The 26,471-nt window shown below is 45.4% G+C and overlaps 1 protein-coding gene across 3 annotated transcripts in view; it reads left to right on the forward strand.

Moving 5' to 3' along the window:
• The window catches only part of polr3c (polymerase (RNA) III (DNA directed) polypeptide C), a 61,574-nt gene that overhangs the window by 22,364 nt on the left and 12,739 nt on the right, over positions 1 to 26,471 (forward strand). For all 3 annotated transcript variants that reach the window (XM_084336235.1, XM_084336234.1, XM_084336236.1), the window contains exons 8-9: positions 2,736 to 2,796; positions 4,209 to 4,359. In XM_084336235.1, coding sequence (XP_084192361.1) covers positions 2,736 to 2,796; positions 4,209 to 4,359 — 212 coding nt within the window. The remainder of the gene's footprint in view (positions 1 to 2,735; positions 2,797 to 4,208; positions 4,360 to 26,471) is intronic.

Raw genomic sequence — 26,471 nt, forward strand, 5'->3', positions numbered from 1 at the left:
GAAAAGCCCTCGTTTTCAAGGAAAATATATAGATTCCGTGATAAACGGCATTTACTGGAATATTCGAGCATACACAAAAACGTTGTAATTTTTCTGCCTATTTATGAATCGTTTTCAAATAAACGCTAGATTATCGATAGTATATGTGTACTTATGCACGCTATAGAGGCGGGCTGAAAAATCGATTCTCTCATTTCCTCATCAGGAATCACCGTGCACACACACACACACGCATAGGGCAAAAGCTTATATCTCCATGAAAACGGGTCTGATTATCCTAAGACTGGTAAAATAAATTCCTTACCTGAGATCAGATGTTATCCAAAAAGATTATTCCAATTCCTGATCGCCATTCCAAATATCGATCACGTTTATTGATTACAGTGTTGGTACTGTAAATACATAATCGTCGCTGTTCTGATGGCCGGCGATCACTTGGTCTCTTCAGTTGGCTTGACGGAAAAGTTAAATGAGGAAACTGACCACTCCCCCTGCATCAATCTAAAGTAATGGGGTGCAGTTACACAGGGAGAGACGATAGGGGGCGGTATCTTCCCAATTGAGCTCAGAGAGACTCTGCAGCACTAACCCGAGGTTCGATTGATGAAATATGAAATCGCCAATAAAAAAAAAACGCCAAACAGACGCTATATAGCGTCGGGGGCACTCAAAGGTCGGCATGAACTAATGACAAAAAGCGTCCGTGGCAACCAAAGTGTTAACATGGCTATACTGACTCACAGTCTACTGTGAGTGAGTCTCATTGACCAGTGTAGCAGCAGTGCAGAGATATTCCATTCTAAAGTGTCACTGAGAGGCTGGTTTGAATAAACACTTTTGGTGGTTAAATCTATGCGGTCCTCTTTCAACATAGACCAGCAATGAGGACCATGTAGATCAGGGGTGTCAAACTCATTTTCACAGAGAGCCACATCAGCATTATGGTTGCACTCAAAGGGCCAAAGACCGTATAAATGTTAATGTAATGTAAAATAAATGTAGCTACTCATTTACATATTGTTAAACATGTTGTTTCTGTATTTATTACTTATTCAAGTTATACATATTGCATATGCATTTGCATAGATGTAAAAATATATGTTAGCTTATGTTATTTCAACAAATAATTTTAGTTTATCAGAACCCCATATTACTCCATTAATCAATGATCAAACCATTCAAGTAAATAACAAATAAGAAGATCATCAAATACAAGCTATGACATTAAGTTTGTTCAAAACCTTTTTGTCACAGTCAAGAGGGGCAGAACTAACAACTGAGCTGCAAAGAACACGTGGGACAGATGTAGCAGATGTTACAAAAACAAATGGCTGCACACAACCTTGCAGAGGCCATACATCCAACTAATGGAAGATAGTTTAATTAACTTTAATTAACAGATTGCAGAATGGGTATAGTACAGTACAGCTCAATACACACAATTGTTAAGGGGATGCAGACCAGAGAAAGACTTTCAACTTGTTTACATCAGGGTCCACCATTTTCAATTCGTAATGAAATTGCTATTATGTGTCTGCATGAACACACAACTGTAACTGTACTCAAAAATAACAAAATAAGGGTTATCTCAGTTCACAACTATAATTGGTCAAGTTTTGGGTTGAACTTGTTTGTGTCCCTACAGCTTCTTATTCAATTTAGCGAGATGCTCGGTTATGTCACACAGCCAGTTTGCATCTGACAGTTCAGACAATATTTCTTCAACCCTTTGTTACCTATTCCGCCTGGATCTTTTTTGTATTTTGGGCTGTAAAATTGTCAAAGAATGTCTGAGGAGTAAGTGCTTTTGGCTTTTTTCCTTTGTTACTTCATCAATACCTCAGATGTTCAACATACATGTATGTGTAAGAATGTGTAATAACTAAGGCTGTCAAAGTTAAAGCTTTATTAACGCATTAACCCACAATTATTTTAACGCCGCAATTTTTTAACCCAAGATTAATGTTTAAAAAAAATAATGTTTTTTCTTTTTTTTTTTTTTTTTTTTTTTTTTTTTAGAGCTCTTGGGATGCCACATCAAATGACGTGGCGGGCCACATTTGGCCCGCGGGCCATGAGTTTGACACCTATGATGTAGATGAATCACTCAATTTTGTGCTTATTCCAACAAATTTCCCTTTGAGCTTCTCTGATTGGTTAGAAGGGCGAGCCTCTCTGTGAAACTTTAGAATGGAATATCTCTGCAATGCTGCTGCACTGGTCAATGAAACTCACTCGCAATAGACCGTGTGTCCATGTTGAGATGTGTTTTGGAGAAAGAAAATATATATATTACACGTTGTAGCTTTAATATTATTATCTTTAATCCATCATAATAACTCAACAAACTAGTCTGTTCTACTCCAATGTTCACAAACATATCATATGTAAACAAACACTAACAGCATTTTACAGCTATACTATATGGCAAAATAATGTCATCTTTAGCCATTGTATACTGTTCATCCTTGTGTCAAAAGCTCAGTCATTGACCATATTCACACGGTGGCCATTTTGCTCTTATATCATACTCGGGATGGGATTCCTTTCCACCCTGTTCCCAGCTGTGTGAATATGGTCAATTCAACATGAGAATGAAAGATTCCTCCAATAGCCTACCATATTTCTGTTTTCATTCGAATTGAGAACGGGACCTCATAACACATACTCATACAGTATGGTATGACATTTGTGATGATACAGATCCAAGCTGCCTTTCTTAACTCATCTCTCAGACCTTCACAGAGCACTAGCCAACCTGGCCAGAGCTACACTGGAGTCTGTGGTACAGGAGAGGTAGGTGGTGGTTTGTGTGTAAAAAGTCATGGGATTTGAAAATTGTGTTGTCCAGGCCTGGGAAAGTTATGGAACATGATTGATGTCCAAAAATTTGTTAAAAAAAGTGTATGTATTGCCCTGCATATCAGGGAATAGTCATGGGAAAACTGTGATTTTGTACATTTTCTGGGATATACATGTATCCACATTCCCCAGCAGGTCAGTAATTGTGATATTTTTTATGCCAATAGTCATCAAAAGTAAGTAGTTAGGCTCTAATACAGTGAACACTTGATGGTTCATATGGTTCATATTCTTATCAGTTGAATCATTGCATTTATGTAGCGCTTTTCTTTAGACAGACTCAAAGCTCTTTTACAATGTAGTGTGGATATTGCCTCCTTCACCACCACTGTGTAGCACCCAACCTTGGGCTACCCAGGCTCAATGGCTGCCATACTAGGTGGCCTTGATGTCAGAGACCTGATTGGGAAATTGCCCACGAACATCGGGGGAATCCCCTACTCTTTGACACCCTGGGTTTTTTAACGATCTAATTCAGTCGGGACCTCGGTTTAACGTCTCATCCGAAGGACGGCACTCGCAGCTGTATGGTGTCCCTATCACCGTAACAGGGGCATTGTTACAGTTACAGCCTTGACCGGGGCTCGAACCGGCGATCTTCTATTAATTTGTCCGGAGCTCTACCCATGTAGCCACGCTGTCGGAAAGTTCCACCAAACCTAACCCTTACTTTAACCTCACTGAAGATGTGACACCCAACCCTCTAACCTAAAATAGAAATTACTTCCTGAAATACATTGAACAATTGGTGGTTGATTCTAATATGTTTCAATTATTAATCAAAAACGAAATCACAATGCCAGTTATACATTCATGTACATAATATCCTGGGAAATGTGCAGCACAGTTTTCCCACATTTACCATAACATGTAGGGTAGGGGTGATGGTGGCTTAGGAGGTAGCGGTCATCTGGTAATCTGAAGGTTCAAGGTTAGATTCTGCCGAAGTGTGCTGGTTGGCACCTTGCATGGTTGCCTCTGCCATCGGTGTGTGAAAGTGTGACTGAATGGGTAAATGAGAGACATAAGTTGTAAAGTGCTTTGGATAAAAGCGCTATATAAATGCAGTCCATCATGGAAGTGATCACAACATTAATCCCCAAAGAGAACAAAGATAAGGAACATTTTAGCAATTTCAGACCAGTATCAATTTTAAATATGGACTATAAATTATATACTTCAATTATTTCCAAACAATTTGAAACATTCATGCCAGACTGGGTTTATAACAGGCCAACAAACACAGGACAGTATTCGAATAACACTACATATAATACACAAGATTCAAAAGGAAAATACACAATGCAGTCCATTTACATGTACATTTAAATTTCACCCACCCTCAGATTTGGCTCTCGGTCTGCGCGCATCTTCCGTCTGTTGCTAAGGAAACGTCATCTGGAGCAGAAGCAGGTGGAGGACTTTGCCATGATCCCATCTAAGGAGGCCAAAGACATGCTGTACACACTGCTGTCAGAAAACCTGGTCCAGCTACAGGTACGCTACTAGGGCTGGCTATTGGCACCAACAACCCCTTCGATTCACAAGGTCCCATTGATAGCACTGGTTTCAGGGAGGCCAGCACCTGCCACTGTTGACAAAGGATGGTCACCTGTTTGGTGGCTTAAGCTGATGTCTTTAAAGGTTAATAGGTTGGGTAACTTAATTAAAATGGCCAAAATAATGATAAAATTGAAGAAAGAAAAGACACACATAACCTTTCTACAAGAGACTAATTTATCAAAACAAGAGCCTGAGAAACTGAAATGATATGGGTATAACAATACATTTATTATAATTCACATACCTGTAGTCATAAAAGAGGGGTAGCAATCTTGGTTAAATTTGAAAACTATAAAGAAATACCCCCTTGAGAGAAAACAGTGTTTATTCAATGTATATTTGGTTTATAAACTGATATAAAGAGACGCTTTAAGAGGGTAATACCATTATCATCACGGGATGATATAGACGGTGGTGGACCAGCGGTTTCACAGGCACAGGCCGCGTTAGCAGAGCAGAATGTTTTGAATTCCGATCTAAGACACAACAAGCTGATAGCGAGTGTGGGCCCAAAGAGCAGGGCGGAGAGGGGTTCATCTTAATGAAACAGTAATGAAACGTTTTGAAATGTGTGAAAGGTTATTAGCAGTTGTCATGACAGCACGTCGCATGACAACCAGAAGAGGGGCGGGCTATCATAGCTATGACGAAGATCCTATAAAGCTGACGGTGGTTCCGGGTACAAGAAGATGTGATACTGGCCAGATTGATCAGAATCTAACAGGCCTTACAAATACATTTGATTTGATTTGATCATTCTCCTTTCTGCATAAAAAAATGGTCTATTCTAGAATAAACTGAATGTGGTATTAAGTAATGCGTCGTCTCTCTCTAGGATGAAGATTCCTCCAGACATAGACAAAGCCTTTTTTTTTTCCTACTTTTTCTCCCATTCCAATTTCGTATTGTCCAATTCTACCCTCCCCTGTCTCGAACGTTGCTAGACTAGACAAAGCCGATTTCTTCACAGATAGGGTTGAGTAGTTTTTTTTTTTTTTTTTAACTTAGATTTTTATTAAACATTTATAGACAAACAACACGACATATACAATAACCTCAACAACACTATTAAACAGACATAAATAATAAAGAAAAAAATGTAATACCCAAAAGACGAAAAATAAAAAATACTGACTTAAGCAAATAAAAAACATAAAACAGTTGTCATACCTTAAACAAAAATAAAATTAGAAAACATTAAGTGTGTGACATGGGTTCAGAGACCCTCTTTGAACCTCTTTCCTCCTTTACCCTTCGCCCTCTTGTGGTGTATTTGGTTCTTCCTCTGTGATGTCGTTTTCGTTCCCCTTGTAATCCTCCCACTTTCCCCATCTTTCTCCAAATGTCTCTTCCTGTAACCTCAGCATGTGTGTTATCCTCTCCATATCCTGTATCTCTTCCACTATTCCTACCCATTGTGCTATTGTCGGTGGGTCTTCCTTGTACCACAGTCTCGTTATTGCTTTTCTGGCCGCTATCAACATTATCTTTATTAAATATTTGTCCCCCCCTTGTATTCCCTCGTGTGTCAGGCCTCCTAAGTAAAGCACCAGTCCTGTTTGTGGTAACCCGTATCCTAAAATTTTGATCATTGCCTCCCCTATCTCCTCTCAATACCCCTTCAGCTTCTGACATCCCCAGAATATGTGCGTGTGGTTTGCCCCCTCCTTCCCACACATCCTCCAGCATGCTCTTTGTGTTGGTGCATATTTTCCCTTCAGCTCTGGGGTTATAAAGAATCTGATTATGTTTTTCCATCCAAACTCTTTCCATATCCTCGATCCTGTTGTTGAATGTTGCACCTCGCATATGTTCCCCCATTCCTTCCCTGTTATTTCTATCTCTAGCTCTCTCTCCCATTTCTCCCTTATGTAATCGGTCGTGTGTCCCTTGCTGTTCATTATAGCCCGGTATATTGCTGATATTACTCTTCCTTGCCCCCCTTCGTATGCCCATACTATCATCTTTATTATTCCATTCTGTTCTTCGTCTTTGGCCCCCCTTATTTCTTTGTTGTAGTAGTCTCTAACCTGTAGATATCTGAAGTGGTCCCTGTTTTCTAGTCCAAATTTCTCCTTTAATTTTTGTAGTGTCTGCATTTCCCCCTTCTCTATCATTTTGCATATCGCTGTTGCCCCCCCCCCCTCTCCCACCTTCTGAATCCATGGTCTAACCTCCCTGGTTTGAATCTCTTGTCATGTGCTACCCATCTCAGAACCCCTGACTGCTTCTCCAATTTGTGTGTTTTTACTACTCTGTTCCATATGGTCAAGGTGCATTTGGTGATTGGATCTAATAGTCCCTCTTTTTCTTTAAATAGTTCCCTATCTCCCACCAGAGCTTGTACCTTGTATCCCTCCCCTTCTTTTTCAATGTCTTTCCATCTTGCCTCATATCTGTCGTTACACCAGCACGTCACTGCTCTCAGTTGTGCTGCATAGTAATAATCTTGTAGGCTGGGTACTGCCATCCCTCCCTCTTCCTTTGGTAGTTGTAGTGTTTTATATCTGACCCGTGGTCTTCTCCCCGCCCATATGAACCTCGATATCAGTCTGTCCCACTCCCTGAATTGATTCTGTGGTATTTGTATCGGTAGTGACTGGAATAGGTACAGTAACCTTGATAGTATGTTCATTTTAATGACCTCTATTCTTGAATTGAAGTCCAAGGGCATTACTGTCCATCTCTCTAAGTCTCTCTTGATGTTCTGATTTATCTGTGTATAGTTCGCCTCAAACAGTTTCTCCACCCCTCTCGTGATGTTCACCCCTAAGTATTTAATCTGGTCCATGTCCCATCTTATCCCGTACTGTTCCCTAATTTCCGTCGTTGGGGTATAGTTCCATGCTAAGGTCTGTGTCTTTGTCACGTTTAGTTTGTATCCTGAGTAGTGGCCATATTCCTTCAGTAGATCCATCAGTGCCGGGAAGCTCTTGTCTGGTTGCCTCATGTATACTATCACGTCGTCCGCAAATAGGCCTAGTTTATATTCCGTTCCCTTTATCCTTACTCCCTTAATGTCCTCTGTCTGTCTGATCAGTTGTGCCAGTGGTTCTATGAAAACGGCGAAGAGCGTCGGTGAGACACAACGTCCCTGTCTGGTAGCCCTCTCTAATCTGATTCTATCCGTCAAGCTGCCATTCACCTTAACCCTCGCTGTCGGTTCTTGATATAGCGCCTTGATCATCTTCATCGCCCTCCCGTTCAGTCCGAACCTCATCAATGTTTTATATAAAAATGTCCAGCTCACACTGTCGAATGCTTTTTCTGCATCTAGGCTAATCAGTACCGCGCTACCACCTTGTTTTTGTATCTCCTCTACTATGTGTAATGTCTTTCTCACGTTGTCCTGTGTCTGTCTCCCTTTAATAAATCCAGTTTGATCTTCATCTATAATGTCTGGCATAAACGTCTCAAATCTCTTTGATATTATCGATGTATACATCTTGTAATCCACGTTGAGTATGGACACAGGTCTGAAACTACTACATAATTCTCTATCCTTCCCTTCCTTCGGTATCGTGGTGATTATGGCTTCCTTCCACGAGGGGGGCATTTTTCCCTCTTCCATCGTGTGTCTGAACGCCGCCCCTAACATGGGTGCTAATTCCGTTCTAAATGTCTTGTAGAATTCCGATGGGAATCCGTCGCTCCCCGGAGACTTGTTGTTTTTAGCTCTACTAATTGCCTCTTCCAGTTCTCGTTCCGTAATTATTTTATTTAATTCTTCATTCTGTTCTTTCCCTATCGATGGTAACTCTAGCTTCTCCAGATATGCTTCTATTTCTTCTTCTCCCGCTGCTTTTGGCTGTGTGTATAGTTTCTCATAGTATTCTCTAAATGTCCTCTATTTCAGCTGGGTCTCTCAATATTTCATTAGTCTTTATATCCCTTATTGTGTGTATCGTGTTCAACTTCTGTTGCGTCCTAATTCTCCTAGCCAACAATCTGGTCGCTTTTGGTCCCCCTTCATAGTAAGTTTGTTTCATGAACCTCGCATTCTTTTCTATTTCCGTCAATAATTCCCTATTTATCCTGGCCTTTACTTCTTTGATTTCTCAGAGCGTTTCCTGTTCTTTTGATATCTGGTGTCTCCCCTCTAGCTTCTTCAGCTTCCCTATCAGATTGTGATATGTCTCCGTTCTGGCCTTCTTCAGCATTGCTGTCTTCTCCATCAATTTCCCCCTTATCACCACCTTCAGTGTGTCCCATAGAATGTTCGGATCTACCGCCCCGTTGTCATTTTCTTCCTTATACCTGGCTATCTCCTCCTTGATCTGACTCACCACCCCCTTGTTATTTAATATTCCTACATTTAGTCTCCAGATCGTGTTCCTCCGTCTCCCTTCTAGATCTACTGTCAGATATATGGCACTGTGATCCGATATGTCCGCTACTCCTATTCTGCTCTCCCGTACCCTGTAACTGTCCCCCGTCGTCATCAAAAAGTAGTCTATTCTCGCATATGTCACGTGCGGGTGTGAGTAATGTGTGTATTCCCTGTCCATGGCGTGCATCCCCCTCCAAACATCTGTAATTCCCATTTCCGTCATCTGAATATTCATATATCTACTGATTGGTGCCCGTCCTTTTCTAGTACTCGTGGTGTCTAGGTCGTGATTCAGTACTACATTAAAATCTCCCGCGCATATCAATATCCCTTCTAGTTCCATCATTATCATATAAAAAATTGTCTCATATAAATCCCTCTCACTCTCTGGGGGTGCATAAACATTCACTAACGTAATCATTTGACCCTCCATTTTTCCCTTCACCAGAACAAACCTTCCCTCCTTGTCTCTTACTTCCTTGATCAATTCAAATTTGACTGTTTTTGATTAACGTGATTACTCCTCTCCTCAGGTTCCGTTTAAAGGAACTATAGTATGCATTTTCATATCCAAATCTCTTCAGTTTCTCATGATCCTGTGCTACCAAATGTGTCTCCTGCAGAAAAATCACTTCCATCTCACTTTTTTTACACTTCAACATCACTTTGCCCCTCTTTATCTTATTATTCATTCCATTAACGTTTAACGACATCATTTTTATACCTTTAACCATTGTCATCTTTCTTCTTCTTTCGTCTGTCAGTCCCCCCCATGTCACATTCATTCCCCCCTCCGGTTGTAGCCTCCGCTCTCTTCACCGAATACATATAATGATTAACATAAATAAAAAAACATAAACTTTACATAAAGTGCTCCCAAGGCGTTCGGGGGGTCCCTGTGTCACCCCCTGTCCCCTGCTGGTGGGTGAGGAGTAATTGCTCTCCTAGTGAGAGGCCTCCTCCTGACGGCTTGGGGGTTTGAAACCTTTACCCCCAACCGCTCGTCATATTTGTCCAGCATTCTTACTGTTTTTATTGCTGTCGAGCTCCTGGTCAAAAGCGCTCTGTCCTTCATTCTGATCAAAGACCCCCATTTCCTAGGTCCCTCTCAATGTGGCTCATATGTTCCAATGTCCCTCCTTCCTCCCAAACCCGTGTGTGGTGTCTTCTGTGTACCCCTTTTTACTTTCTTTTCCTCCTCTCTATTTTCTATGTGATGCCCATTTATCCCCTTAATCCCTTCCAACTGTGTTACTCGCAGCGTGTGTCTATGTATTTGTTTCAATATATTCTGTGTTCCGTCTATCATACCTAATTTTATTTCCATTTATTTCCTCCATCATCATGTGTATTATGTGTCCATGTACACGTTATGTTCGTTCCTATATCCTGCCTCTACCTGGGAATGTGTGTTTATGTATATGTTATTTCAGTTTCTATATTTTGTCTATTTGGATAGTTTTTTCCATCTCTTGTGCGTGTACTCATCCGTTCGTCTCCTTTCGCCTCCTCTCCTCTCCTTCTCCGTCTCTGGCCTCCTCGTCCGTCTCCGCCTTCGGTCTGTCACGTCTCACCTCGGCCTTCTCCTCTCTCCTCCCTCCTCTCCCGGGTTTCGATCTCCTACTCTGGTCCATCTGCGCGCTTTCTCCAATCTCTGCTGCAGGCTCCGCGTCTGGCCCTCCTGTCCCCTTCCTTCTCTGTCCTCCGCCATCTGCATCCCCCGTCGCCTCATCTCCTCCGCCGCCTCCCGCGCCGTCGCGTACGTCACCGTCCCTTCCTTCCAGTGAATCCTTAGCGAGGTCATGGGTGATTGGAATTTCATTCTGTTTTCTTTCAGAATTCTCTTCAGTCCCGCGTAGGACCTGCGTGTTATTGCTACCGCTGTCGAGTAATCGTGATCAAACATCTTTTCCCCTCGATTTCTATCTTCTTGGTCCACGCGGTTCTGAGTATCCATTCCTTAATCTCAAATCTCAGAAAGTTAATAATCACCGCCCTCGGAGGTCTGTCCGGTTGCGGTCTCGGAGCCAACGCCCTGTGGGCCCTCTGTATCTCCATTTTTTCCAGTCCCGTCTCCTTCAGTTGCTCTTTGATAAGCTTTTCCACATATTGGATCACCGATTCCCCTTCGACTCCTTCTTTCAATCCCCATATTCTGATGTTATTTCTCCGTGACCTCCCCTCCATGTCCGATATCTTTGTCTCCATCTGTTCTTGTTTTTGAATCGCACACGTTAACACCTCGTGTATCTCTGTGTTCCATTCCTCCATTTGCGCCGTTCTAGTCTGTACCTCTGTTACGTTTCTGTCCTGTTCCGCCATCTTCTCATCCACCCTTTTGAGTTCTGTATTCATTTCACCTCTGAAGTCCTCCTGTTCCTTCCTCAATTCCTCCCGTAACTTCCCAATATCATTTCTTATCGTGTCCGAGTTCAGTTTTATGGTCGCCTGCATCGTGTAATGTTTATCGCAATCAGGGTGTTAGATTCTGATCAATCTGGCCAGTATCACGTCTTCTTGTGTTATCCTCTCTCCATCCACTCCTCTGCGTTGTGTACTTTTAATGGTCCTGACGTCTCATATACTGGCTGATTCAATCCTTATCTCTCCCCGTTAGTGCGATCCGCGAACCATAATAATTCTCCACCTTCGTAAGAATTCGACACTTTGACACAGCGTAATACCTTACAAGGAGAAGCGTTGTTTATTGATATAAACAGAAGCCTCAGCCCAGATGTTATCCGATTGTATTTTCATTGCTATCGTCTCTGCTGTTATTCAGTCCAATAGTGGTCTGGTCGTTAGCCAAGACCATCCTCGTGGTAGCCGAAGCTAATGATGATGTGGCATCCCCCCCCCCCCCCCCCCCCGCCCCCTCCCTCCGTGATGAGAGGAGAGAGTCTCTTCTGGTTTCTTCCCTCTTAGTCTCAGTCAGCTCTTAGTCTGGCCCTACCCGGAACCACCGTCAGCTTTATAGGATCTTCGTCATAGCTATGATAGCCCGCCCCTCTTCTGGTTGTCATGCGACGTGCTGTCATGACAACTGCTAATAACCTTTCACACATTACAAAACGTTTCATTACTGTTTCATTAAGATGAACCCCTCTCCGCCCTGCTCTCTGGGCCCACACTCGCTATCAGCTTGTTGTGTCTTAGATCGGAATTCAAAACATTCTGCTCTGCTAACGCGGCCTGTGCCTGTGAAACCGCTGGTCCACCGTCTATATCAGGGGTCTCAAACTCGCGGGCCAATTGCGGCCCGCGGGATGATATTTTGCGGCCCCCTACTGGACATCAAAGTGTAGTGTTAATGCGGCCCGCGCACTACTGTTTGCCGAGTCGTTGCACGAGAGTAGGACGTTTTATTTATTTTGTCACTTGTAGGCTACCATAGCGCAGGCTCATGACAGCAACGTTATGTTAGTGACTTGGTTGAAACGTGATTCCGGAGTGATATCAAGTAAAGTGGAAGCAAATGCATCCTCACTATCTCTCTCCTCTGCGAGCAGTGCTCTGCATGTCCGGCTGCTTGTCTGTCTGTGTACGAGTCTGGTCCAATCACATACGCGTCCCATCAGCGTTTTTCCCCCTCACTCACAGTCTGCGAATCAGATGCAGAGTAGGGGAGTAGGTCGGGTCTTCACGGACTGCATGTCGTCTCTCTCTTTCCGTCCGAGTCGGAGCAGAGTTGGCAGCGCATCTACAGTAAACTTGCTCCCAGTTTTATCTCTGTGAGATAAATGTAGCTATTAGCCTATTTTCGCCAGCAGGCAGCCAGCAGAAAAATATGGCATTTTCAAAGATGGTCAGTAAAAGAAAAGTCGACTGCAATTCAAAGGTGAATGGACGGAAAAATATGCGTTCATCCTGAGTCCCAGCCAGGGGCGTAGCTGGAGATTCTGGGCCCCATGAAAGAATCAATTTGTGGTAGGGCTGGGCGATATGACCAAAAACGTTATCGCGATAAAATTATAAAATTATTTTCATATAATTCGATATCGATAATTATCGTCGATATAATGTCTGTCAAGTTTAATTAACTTCTTATGCTGCTGCGAATGTCTCAAGTCGAGTTGATGTCGTCATCAGTCCGCGCACGTTAGCAGTTAGCCGACAAGCGGAGTATCTCATGACAATAAATATGACACTAAAATACTCTCTTCCGCCACAATATATTGAAACGAACTGTATACCCCACACTACTATAAACGTGGCCTCAGAATTCAAAACACACACATACTCGGCACGTAAATATATAAAACATCGCCGTGCAAGCTAATTAGCCTAGCAAGCCTTGTTGTTGAGTGATTCCTACCTCTGGGTCTCCTTCCGGGTCTACTTCGCTCTCGGCCATCTCCTTCACTGATTGGTTGTTAGCTGTTGTGCGTAAGCACGTCATCACGTAACGTTGGTTGTTGTTAGTGAGTGTACGGAGCCAAGCTTGGAAAATCGATATATCGAAACTTTGCGACCACGTTTCATGTTTATTTCGAGGAAATAATTTATCGCGATAGTTATCGTTATCGTTTTATCGCCCAGCCCTAATTTGTGGGCCCCCAATCTATTAAAAAATGTGGGGCCCCCAATCTATAAAAAAAATTGGGGCATTTATTTATTGATGAAAACGCATAATATGGTTTTTACCTATTTTTTTTATAAACGGCTTTGTAATAGAATAAACCACTGAGAAGCCTGAAGAACCGTTCATGTTCTGAAGAACTGTTCATGTTCTGAAATGTTATTGCTAAAGATTGAGAAGATTGGATCAGTTGTACTTTTTTTTTGAATACTTGAAACCCTTTTTTTGTGGAATATTTGATGCGGCCCAGCCTCACCCAGACTCTACCTCCAGCGGCCCCCAGGTAAATTGAGTTTGAGACCCCTGGACTATATCATCCTGTGATGATAATGGTATTACCCTCTTAAAGCGTCTCTTTATATCAGTTTATAAACCAAATATACATTGAATAAACACCGTTTTCTCTCAGGCCCAACAACACACGTTAATGTCCCCATGGGCCGGACACGTCTTCTTTAAAGGTGACATGCATTATAAATGTATTTTTTCAGTGTCTAGCATTGTATTATAGTAATAGGAGTTAGTATCAATGTGTTTGTGTCTCTAAATACCATATTGGCGGATTGCCGTCATCCAGGTCATTCATTTCCTGGTCGAAAAAATCAGGTCACTCTGATTTGACTCGCATGGTGACGTCACGTGGCGAGGATGGAGCGGATAGTGATCCGATTGGCTCTGTGGTTGTAGCGCTCCAAATCAGATAGACCCTCGTGACAGAGCACACATACACACCCGCGCGTCGCGCTGTCGTCTCTCGGTCTGTCTCTCTCTCTCCCCCTCTCTATCTCTCTCTCTCTCTCTCTCTCGATTCGGGAGCATACTAACGCCCCGTCTATAGCTGTAGCGCATGGCACAGTGACTTCCTCAAACAGGAGAGGGAGAGAGAGAAAGAGAAGGGGACATGCGTACCTCGCACACAGCTGTGTTTACACAGTGCTCTCTCTCTCTCTGTCTGCCACTCGCAGACTGTGTGGATGACTGTCACTGAAAGTGCTTATGGGCGGAGCCCAGCCAATAACCGGCTGAAATCTTGAGGCTGGAAAATGATGCTTTTGAGTACTCCATTAGAAATATAAAACAATGATTTATTTTTAAATAAACCTTACAGATGTCTTTCATAGACTCACAGAAATCGTGTAAAGTTGCCCAAATAGTGCTAGGAATAGCAATGCAGGTCCCCTTTAAACAAGTCAAGAAGAAACATCACAATAAATCAAGAACAAAACAAAAAACACCATGAAATCCAATGTAAAATAAATAAATGCAATACTCCCAGACAAGGTAAGGAAAAACTCACTAAAAACCTAGCGATAGGAAAAAAGCGCCACAATGTGGAGGGGAGAAACCTTAGAAGGGCCGTTCAAGGGGGGATCTCCCTTCTTAGATGTCGGTGATAGTAGTGTTGCTATAAAACAGGCGAAACAGTTGGTAAGTATGTACATATACGTGTAATGAAACACAAATATGTACATGCAATAGCAACTGATGTACATAAGAACATTTTGAAAGATTGAAAATAGAATAGAGCTGATGATGGATCCATTTAAGGTATGGGGGCAACGTAGAGGATCGCATCCTCCCGGCCATCACCACGGGACATCCACCACTCCGGTCATCACCACGAGACATCCACTCACAGGGAGACGGGGACAGGCATTAGACAAGGGGTGGCCAACCAGTCAGAGACTAAGAGCCACAAAAATTACTGTGGTACCACAAAGAGCCACACCATATACCAGCGTTTCTCAATTTTTTTTCAGTCACGGCACCCTTCCTGTGTTTATAGGTCTCACCCTCTGGCCTCTGAAGTTGCTAATGTCTTTTTTATTTGGGCCTCACAGGGTTAAAAGTACCCTGTGAGACCCACGGTTGCAAAATTACAAAATCACTTTTAGCCATTGTAACTGAGGGGTACAATTCCCTGACTGTATTGTTAGATATGATATTTAATACCACTACCTCTTGTACTTTAACTTCTGGCCATCTAGTACATGATATAAGTATGATGAACACTTTCCCACCTGATGAAACGAATCCACACAAATGTACCAAATCGAAGGTTTAATATAGCAAAAGGTATATACAACGTTCACTTAATTACATTTATGATTTGAAATATGAAATATGCACTTTTATGGCAAATGAGTATTCGTAGGTAAATCAACATTGAATGTCCAATCTCTGGTTACGCAGGGAGTAAGTATACAACCTGGAATATTTAGGAAACGATAGCGATGGTACTTAAATGATTATAGCTGGATACACTAAGGGGGGGGGGGGTGTCCCGCTGGTTGTAAGACAGTAGGAGGGGGGGGTTAGAGAAGCCGCTGGCGGTATCCCATCTGGCCGACGGTGTCTTGGGAGAATTCAAAGTCTTGAACACGGTGCCCACAGAACCTCGGTCCGCAGACGAATACAGCTGGACCCTCTGTGGACGGTAGCTGCCGGTCCACAACGGAGAGACGTGAGGCGACCTCACTGGTGTAGAGCGCCGTCTCACCTGGAGTCCTCTCCGGGGGGTAGTTCCAACACTCCGCAGTGTTGGCCTTTATCCATGGAATAATCAAAGCACCCAAAGCATAATCCAAGCCGTGGAAGGCTCGCCGTCGTCCGGGTAGAGTAATCCAATATACAGGTCCGGTCGCCCTGGCCCGGAGCTCCTCGGATGCAAGCGCCACTAGGGGTCTGCTCAGCCTGGTTAAGCGTCCAGATAACGTCAGGAACGATGGGGGTACTGATAACTTTAGAACTCTAACCGAACGATGCACCATACATAAATAGACTATTATTAGCTTAATAGAATACGTCCAACTCGACGGTATAGTGCCAAACTATGACTATTCAACTATTAATCTACACGATATCTCAATGCCTATTCTGGGCCAAGTAGGCCTTACTACACCACACGTGCGTCGTGGGGAGGCTTTGCGTCTGTCACTCTGTTGGAGGGTAAAGAACTGGACTAAAGAAAGTTCTACTTTACTTGCGCCATATATATATGCGCTATGAACAAATAGTACCATTCGTATTTCGCCCGACATATTCCTGCGCGGAACCGGGGCTTGCCACGACATGTTAGGCGGCACGATTGAACTTGGACCTAGGGGTATGGCAACCTGGCGCCAGGTTCTCGTCCAATGGTAGAATGAAACTATTATGGGCTGTTTAGTAGACTAAAGGGATATTCAATGCATATTGTACAAGGAATATACAGGGGATATCAAACGATATACAAATACAATTAAATATATATAAATAAATATATATATTCGGTTTAATCTGATCCTTCACAACAGCCACCCCCTAATTAGTCCCACCTAATTAGCTAAGCAGAGACAGATTAACCGCACTGTCTACCACTCAAGGTCCGCTGTAAGGGTCAGTCAACTCACAAAGTCATGGGGTCATGGTCATCATCGATAGTATCTGGGAGTCGGGGCAGTTCTATGAGCCTCGCCACGGGACGTGTGTAAGTGCGCCCTTGGACGAGTACTTCAGCTGCTCGGACCTTGCCATCGGCACCGGTGATCACTTTGCTTACGCGGCCAGCCGGCCACATAGCTCTGGGTAGTGACTGGTCAATAATCATGACGACTGTTCCTTCTGTCAAATTGTCTCTCTCTTTTACCCACTTCTGGCGCGTCTGTAGAGACGGTAGGTAGTGAAGTAGGAAGCTGCTCCCGTGATCAGACAACAATGTAGACGGTTTTCCTTTCCGTGACGTGAATCTTCGGAAGGCCATAAGGAATGAGTCTGTGCTCATGGTCGGAAGGAGCTCGATATGTATCGCTCTGGTGGTCATGCATTTGAATACAATACCCCACCGCTTCTCGGTGCCTCTTCCTCTCTTTATATACAACGGGCCAAAGCAGTCCATGCCTGTGGAGTGGAATGGCTTGTCCCCGATTCGGAGGCGACAGGGGGGTAAGTCAGCCATCCGTGGTATGCTGGGCTGCGCGCGCCACTTACGGCAGTCTAGACAGGTTCGCTGGAAGCGCCGTACTGCTTCTCTCCCTTGCAATATCCAATAACGACGTCTGATCTCCGCAAAGACTCTCTCTGCTCCTGCGTGGTGTACATCCTCGTCGTATTTCTTTATGATCAGCTCTGTGACCTTGTGTCGGCTGTTCAAGACGATCGGGTACTTAATGTCATCTGGTAGATCGGGGGCTCTCCGCAGGCGACCACCCACTCTGATGAGATTATGGGCGTCACTCTCTGGTGCCAGGTGAATCAGTCTGCTGTCTGATGGGACGGGGTTTCCTCCCTGTAGACAGTCTAGCTCATCGGGGAACGAGTCTCTCTGGGCTCGTTGTAGTAGAAGAAGTTCTGCTTCTTCGTAGTCAGCTGCTGACATGTCAGTGGTGGACTGAATCTCTGGGTGGTGCCGCAGGAATGTTCTTTGCTGCGCACTCTCTAGGGTAATGCAGTCATCTATGTTGGGGTCTGTGGAGGCGACAGTGCTCAGTCCACAGAACATAGGTTTCTTGTTCTCAGCCTCCTCGTTACTTGCTTCCCGCGGGGTGGGCGTAGGCCAATCTCCTTCCGGGAGCTTGAGGAATTCTGGTCCGTCACTGTAGATGTTGCGACGGGTTAGGTCATCCAGAGACATTCCCCGGGTGATGACGTCAGCTGGGTTGTGTTTGGTGTCCACATACCGCCAGCTTGCTTCTCCTGTTAACTCTTGAATCTCGGTGACTCTGACTCCCACGAAGACTTTGTATCTGCATGAATCAGACTTGATCCATGTGAGTACTGTCGTGGAGTCTGACCACAAGATTGTTCTGTGCACCGGAATGGTGAGTTCACGTTGGATTAACGTGGCTAGATGCGCTCCTGCGAGGGCTGCGCAGAGCTCTAGACGTGGGATAGATTGTTGCTTACGTGGGGCTATTCTTGAGCGGGCCAGGATGAAAGCAGTGTGTATCTTTCCTCCCTTCTCTTGGGCACGCAAGTAAGCCACCGATCCGTAGGCTACTTCGGAGGCGTCGCTGAAGACGTGTAGATCAATCTCGCATGTCTCTGGCCTCACTGTGGATGGGAAGTAGCTGCGGCGTATATTGACGCCTGGGAGTGAGCGGAGTTCCGTCTCCCACTCTCTCCATGTTGAGGCAAGGTGTGCGGGTATTGGGTCGTCCCAGCCCTGGTCCTTGTCCCATAGTGCTCGTACAATCATCTTTGCCCTGGTGGTGTAAGGTAGAATACATCCCAACGGGTCATATTGTCTGGCGAGTGTTCTGTACACACTCCGTCTGGTGGTCGGTATCGCCGCCGACCTTCCCTGCTCTGGAGCCAAGGGTTTGTGTCTATAGTGGAGCGCGTCTGTTTTGAAGCGCCAGACTAGTCCTAGTGTCATTTCTTGGGCTTCTCCTGGGATTGTCGCCATCCAGGTTTCGCTGCTGGCAGCCTTGTCCGCGGAGGAGAGGCTGCGCAATACGTGCGGGTCACTGCTGGCCCACTGCCTGAGATCAAAGCCGCCTTTGATCAGGGAGGCGCGTAACTTGATTAGGAGAGCCTCGGCTTCTTCTTGAGTCGAAACGCTTTGTAAACAGTTGTCCACGTAGAAACTGTTCTTCACACTGTGTTGGACCTCTTCATCTGCTGCTGGGTCCTCTGTGACGTGTTTCTGTAGTGCAAATGTAGCACAGCACGGGCTGCATGTGGTTCCGAAGGGGAGTACTTCCCACTGGTAGATGGCTGGGTTCTCATCTCCGATCTTCTCTCTCCATAGGAACCGTAGCAGGGGCTTGTCCTCCTCTACTAGTCTCACCTGCAAGAACATCCCTTTGATATCCCCGCTGATAGCCACCTTGTCCTGGCGGAAGCGCAGTAGCACGCCTAGTAGGGAGGGGCCGAGTGTGGGGCCGGGCAAGAGCTCTTTATTCAGATTTTGGGATCCGATCTGGTAGCTGCAGTTAAACACAATGCGATCCTTGCCGTTGTGATGGACCTTGTGATGCGGCACGTACCATGATTCGGTCGTCTGATCGGCCTCTTTAATGTCAATCTTTGTTACGTGTCCCGCTGTGATTAGCTTCTCAATCTCAGCGCGGTACACACTCTCTTGAGCGGGGTCTTTGGCTAGGCGCCGCTCCGTGTTCAATAGATAGCGCTCCGTGGCGTCTTTCTTTGCGTGAAAGGTGGGCATTCCCTCTCGCCTCAGGAGTGGAGTTGCGTATCTCATCACTCCACCGACTGTGACTCTCTTTGTCCCCTGCTCGAGTAGGTTGATGGCGTAAATGTCTTCTTTAGAACGAATATCTTTCTTTTCGTTCTTAAAGGGCATTGTCTCTAGGGTCCATAGCCTCTCGACATGCTGCAGGAGAGTGGTGTCTTCTTCTGTCGTTCTGGAGTGGAAGCAGCTAGTGGCTGCTGTTCGGTTGAGAGATTTAGCGAGGGGGCCTTGTAGGGTCCACCCTAGGCGGGTCTCGACTGCTGCAGGACAGCCTCGGGGGCCTGTATGGACCCGGTCAATCGGGACTATGAGTTCTGCATGGTCGGAGCCTATCAGCAGGGTCGGGGTAGCGCCGTCTATGAGCGGGATAGGTAATTGGCGCAGGTGCACATATTTATCCATCAACTTGGTGACAGGGTAGGTGTACTGCGATAGTCCTATTTCTTGGCTGGTGAAAGCATTTGTAATCTTGTACCGTCGCTCTGGCTGCCCGTTGGCTGCGATGGTGAAGGAGACATTCTCGCCCTTTATCGTTTTTAAATCTCTTCTTATTGTCCGAATCGTCATTTCGCTCTTGCTCCCCCGCAGTCCCAGCTGGGCCACAGCGGACGCGAGCAGAAGGGTCTTCTCTGACCCGTCATCAAGGACGGCGTAAGTGTCCATGACTTTATCTTGGTAGCTCAATGTCACACGGACTACCTTTAAGAGCACTTGGGCTCCGCTGCTGCTGGCGGGGTCAATGTACATGACACTTGCCTTGGTGCCGCTCCGTGGTGCAGGTGTAGGCCGTCTTCCGTTACTATCGTGTAGTATATCTAGATGGGCTCCATCGCACCGGCTGCACCTTTTCTTTAGGCGGCATTCGGCTGCCATGTGGGGCCGCGCACATCGATAACAGCGCCGGTTGGACTTTATCCATTGACTCACTTCTTCTGCATTCATCTTTGTGAATAGGTCACATTGTGACAGCCAGTGTTCTTTCTCACAGTAGGGACACGCTATCTTCCACTTCTCTTTTCTCGAGGGGGTGCTGTGACTCTTACTGCTCGGTACTGACTCTGATTGGTGCATGACAGTCACCGATCTTCTTCCATCATTTATTCTCCTGGGTCCCTCTCTGGAGCTTGGCGTGCTCCGCCCAAATGTATCTAGTCGTAAGCTGCTGACTTCTCTCGCCAGGAAGTCGGCTAGATCAAGGAGGGATGGCTCGGGGCCGTTGGGATCCCGGTAATCTCTCTGCCGCCTAAAGCGCTCCTGTCTTGCGGGTGGCAGCTTCTCCAAAATCCTCTCGACGTTAGAGTTGGCGTATAGCTCATGCATGCCCTTCTCCCGTTGCGCTCCCAGCATCCCCACCAGGGACTGCACTTTGATTGACAGGTCGTCTAGTGAGCGATTGTCTGTGGCTGGGGGTAGGCGATCAATATGCCTTATCTCTTGGATTACGTAATCTCATATACGTCCATATCTCTGGTCCAGCGCCGCTAGGGCCGCTGTGTATGGTGTCGAAGAGGTGGCATAGGCTAGCGCTATATTGTGCGCTCGCGGTACTTTCAGGTGCTTCAGTAGTATTGCATACTTGTGGCGTTCATCAGCGACATCCACCATCATTGTCTCTAAGCACATCCGGAGCTCCGTGTACTGTGCTCGACTCTCATAGGCGAAGTCTGGGAATGACGGCGTGGCATTGTATGACGCCGTGGATGGCTGATACATCGGCGAGCGTTGGGGGAGAGACCTCCTGGGCGAGTCCCCTCTTGCGCCTCGCTGTGGGCTGGTACTGGCAGGGTACCATGGCCCGCTGGTCCAGGTGCTGTTCCTCGGGGCTGGTCGTGCGTCGTGCTCACCCGTGAATAGAGTCGGGGGTCTGTAGCGCAGCGCCGCGGGGGTATAGCCTGGACTGTATGGGACCTCCTGGTCCGGTGGAGTACTGTGCTGTCGTCGGGCTTGGTTCTCCTCCTCTCCCTCTTCTTCCTCTATCAGATCTTCCAGATCCTGTAATCGTTTATTTAGCTTCTCCGCAGTGTATGCCGCTCCTTCCTTGTAGCTGGGTCTCGCTTGGACCGGTCTGGGAAGGGGGTCTGCGGGGGGTCTAGACTCGGTCTGTTGGTCAAGTTCAGGGTCGCTTGCTCGTTGAGGAGACGCTGCCCTTGACTGTTGTCTCGACGAGTTCCTTGAACCCCTGGCGGAGGGAGAGGGTGTTGCCTTGCGGATCAGCTGCTCCATTAGCTGCGCTTGTAGCTTGTCGCGCTCGGCTTGTAGTCTGTCGCGCTCGGCTTCGCGCTGGATGAGGGCGAGTTCGCGCTCTGCGTCTCTTTGGGCACCGGCAGCGGCACGCTGGGTGTCTGCCCGGTCTCTTGCCATATTCTCTTCCGTCTGAAGGCGTCTCATCTCCAGGCGTATGCGCTCTTCTTCGCTCCGTTGTTGCGCTTGAAGTCGATCGCGTTCGGTAGAGGCTGTCAGGCTGACGAGGAACGCCTGTTGTAGCACCCTCTCCGCTTCGCCGGGGGAAGGCGGTTGTGGAGGTGAGCCGCTCCTGCGTGAGCCGCTCCTGGGGGTACTTGTTGGGGAGTCCTGGAGCTCTATTTCTTCGGCGCTCTCCTCCTCTTCTTCCATGCAGAGTTCTCTCTCTGTAGGGTCGTCTTCCTCCCGGGGCTGGTCGGGGACTACTTCTTGGGTAGTGGCGGGGGGTAAAGGCATGTCAATTCCCTCCTGGTCCCCACCGTGAGCTTGGCCAGTTACATTAGGACCTACTAGGGCCTCTGTGGTCGGGGAAACCTGGTCGTTAAGGTCAGACATAATTTTACTTTCTACTTTTACCGCGTTTACCGTTTGTCGAAGGCTAGGTAGTTGACTGACAGTGTAAGCCTCTAAGTACTGAGGTGTCTGTCGTCTGCGCCGCGGGCGTTCTAGGTTAGGAGGATCGTTTCGTGGAGTGTTCATCATAGGCCATTTCGATATTAATAACACTATATTAATATTACACTAGTTACCATCCGGCTCGAAGGACCAATTGTAACTGAGGGGTACAATTCCCTGACTGTATTGTTAGATATGATATTTAATACCACTACCTCTTGTACTTTAACTTCTGGCCATCCAGTACATGATATAAGTATGATGAACACTTTCCCACCTGATGAAACGAATCCACACAAATGTACCAAATCGAAGGTTTAATATAGCAAAAGGTATATACAACGTTCACTTAATTACATTTATGATTTGAAATATGAAATATGCACTTTTATGGCAAATGAGTATTCGTAGGTAAATCAACATTGAATGTCCAATCTCTGGTTACGCAGGGAGTAAGTATACAACCTGGAATATTTAGGAAACGATAGCGATGGTACTTAAATGATTATAGCTGGATACACTAAGGGAGGGGGGGGGGGTGTCCCGCTGGTTGTAAGACAGTAGGAGGGGGGGGTTAGAGAAGCCGCTGGCGGTATCCCATCTGGCCGACGGTGTCTTGGGAGAATTCAAAGTCTTGAACACGGTGCCCACAGAACCTCGGTCCGCAGACGAATACAGCTGGACCCTCTGTGGACGGTAGCTGCCGGTCCACAACGGAGAGACGTGAGGCGACCTCACTGGTGTAGAGCGCCGTCTCACCTGGAGTCCTCTCCGGGGGGTAGTTCCAACACTCCGCAGTGTTGGCCTTTATCCATGGAATAATCAAAGCACCCAAAGCATAATCCAAGCCGTGGAAGGCTCGCCGTCGTCCGGGTAGAGTAATCCAATATACAGGTCCGGTCGCCCTGGCCCGGAGCTCCTCGGATGCAAGCGCCACTAGGGGTCTGCTCAGCCTGGTTAAGCGTCCAGATAACGTCAGGAACGATGGGGGTACTGATAACTTTAGAACTCTAACCGAACGATGCACCATACATAAATAGACTATTATTAGCTTAATAGAATACGTCCAACTCGACGGTATAGTGCCAAACTATGACTATTCAACTATTAATCTACACGATATCTCAATGCCTATTCTGGGCCAAGTAGGCCTTACTACACCACACGTGCGTCGTGGGGAGGCTTTGCGTCTGTCACTCTGTTGGAGGGTAAAGAACTGGACTAAAGAAAGTTCTACTTTACTTGCGCCATATATATATGCGCTATGAACAAATAGTACCATTCGTATTTCGCCCGACATATTCCTGCGCGGAACCGGGGCTTGCCACGACATGTTAGGCGGCACGATTGAACTTGGACCTAGGGGTATGGCAACCTGGCGCCAGGTTCTCGTCCAATGGTAGAATGAAACTATTATGGGCTGTTTAGTAGACTAAAGGGATATTCAATGCATATTGTACAAGGAATATACAGGGGATATCAAACGATATACAAATACAATTAAATATATATATATAAATAAATATATATATTCGGTTTAATCTGATCCTTCACAACAGCCATTTAAAAATGTTTATTTAAAAAATGTTAAGCACATGTATAGTCAATTGGTTCTGTTGTTCAGCCTCACAATGCTATTTGATAGTAAATGTGTTTATATGTCCCACCCTCTGGCCTCTGAAGTTGCTAATGTCTTTTTAATTTGGGCCTCACAGAGTTAACCTCTTAAGCCCGAGATATACAGTAAAAGTGTATTTTCAGCATTACGTTTGTTTACCAATTATTTTAACTGTTATTAGTGAAATATAAGATTTTAGAAATCTCAGGGCATTGAGTTGGAAACCGGCGCATATTGACAGGAGGAAGTGGAGCAGCCAAAAGTGAGTGTAGTCTTTTGAAGGAAGAGACTCAGGGCTTTCGAATTTCGAAAAACGACCCTACCCAGCTCACACCAGCCCCTGTCAATCATCTGACTTCTGGATTTACTTTTTTATTCCTCTTATTTTTTGGGATTATCTCCCACAAACCTGAACGTTATTGCCATAAAACAGAACACAGTTAGTTTCTCTACCTTCTGTGAACGTCTTGCAAAAAACGGTGTTGCAATACGATGGAAAATGGTGGAGAAATTTACATACAGTACTGTATCTACAAAACCTTCTGTTTAATCATCTTCCCTTTATTCATTTGCTTAGATTTTTCAGGTCTGGTCAATTTTAGCATGGTGTTATTCACAGTCAAAGATATATATATTTTCAATTTTAATAGAATTGATATTCTCCTTTGGTTCATTACAATTTACTCAAGCCTAGTAACAGACACACTATTTCTGACACTGATCCATATATGTCCCTAGATTCAGATACCAAGAACATGCAAATGGCCCATTTAAAAAAAAAAATGTAAATGTTTATTATACGTATAAGTAATCTTTTTTTAATCTTTTTTTTTATGGAAGGAAGAGCCGCACATTGACGGGCAAAGAGCCGCGGGTTGGCCACCCCTTGCATTAGACAGTTTGCGTGTTTGTAATGGGCGGACATAGCAATAGATGCATGTAGTAAGCATATATGTGAATAGAATAGATGCATGTAGTAAGCATATGCGAATAGAATCAGAGTATATAAGAGAATCGCGAAATCAAATAATAAATAGAACTAAGAACAACTGCAAGTGCATGTATACAGGATGGGATACAAGACTATGGCTCAGGGCCATATGCCCTGGGGGGGCAGGAGAAACCACTCAGAATAGGTCAAGGCGGGGGCGACCGGGTAGCGCAGCGGACTAAGCGTCTGTTTACCACCACAGAGCCAGTGAGATCGAATCCGGCTGTGGTGCCTCCGGCTTGGCCGACCGTCCATACTAACACAATTGGCAAGTGTTAGCGGGTGGGAAGCCGGCGTGGGTGGGTCCTGGTCATTGTAAACAGCGACTCCTACAGTTCGGTCGGGGCACCTGCACAGCAAGGGAAGGATCTAGGGGAGGTAGTGTGACCCTTCCACACGTTACAGTCTCCCAGTGAGAGTCCGCGCTGCCAGGTGAAAAGAAGCGGTGGGCTGGGTACACATGTGTCGGAGGAAGCATGTGATAGTCTCCGCCCTCCCAGACCGACGGTGGGGGTAGAGTGCGCAACTACCAGGAAGGGGATTGGGAATTGGCATAACGACTAATGGGAGATGGGAGAAAAACGGAAAAAGAATGGGGAAAAAGATAATAAAAAAAAAAAAAAATAGGTCAAGGCGGAGCAGGAATGGTTCGATGCTGCAGGTCAGACAGAAGGCGTTATGAAGCTGATCCATGATCTCGGTGGTGCACATAACCAATGTGGGGGTAGAACAGTCACTGCAATCTTGACCATCCCCCCGAGATATCCACCACCTTGGCCAACGCTACGAGACAACCACTCAGAGAGATGGGGACAGGGGTTAGAGAGTTCCCATGTTTGTAGTGGGCGGAGTTGGAGCAATAAATATCATGGAGCATGATTATAAGGAGGATGTTTTAGAATTGGTGTAACTGATGTATCTGACCATAATGCAATATACCTAACAATTAAAATGCACAGTAGAAGGAAAGAAACAGTGTGGCGTTTAAATGTGGGGATACTGAACAATAAAACACAATGGTGAGGTAAATCCATCCTTATTGTGGGACTCACTGGAGGCTGTAATTCGAGGTAGGTTAATAGCAAAGACAACATATATTAAGAAGATAAGAATGGAAACGTATAATACATTGATATTCGATCTGAAGGATTTAGAACAAAAGTCCAAAAAATAACAAGGACTAGGAGACTCAAACAAATACAGGATTTGAGGGGACAAATAGATGAGATATTGGGTCAAGAGGTAGAGAAAAAAAAATCAAGATTCTTTTAAACAGGCATATTACGAATTGGGCCATAAATCCACACATTTACTTGCTCTGAGACTACTACGTAAACAACAGGCTGACAACACTATTCACTTTTTTTTTTTTATCCACTTTTTCTCCCATTTTCTATATTTTTCTCCCATCCCAATTTCGTATCATCCAATTCAACCCTCCCCTGTCACGAACGCTGTTTCTTGCCTCCCACAAGCCGGCTGCAATGTGGACTAAGT

The sequence above is a fragment of the Notolepis coatsorum genome (genome assembly GCF_963971535.1).
Source record: "Notolepis coatsorum genome assembly, chromosome: 19".
Classification (NCBI taxonomy): Eukaryota; Metazoa; Chordata; class Actinopteri; order Aulopiformes; family Paralepididae; genus Notolepis; species Notolepis coatsorum.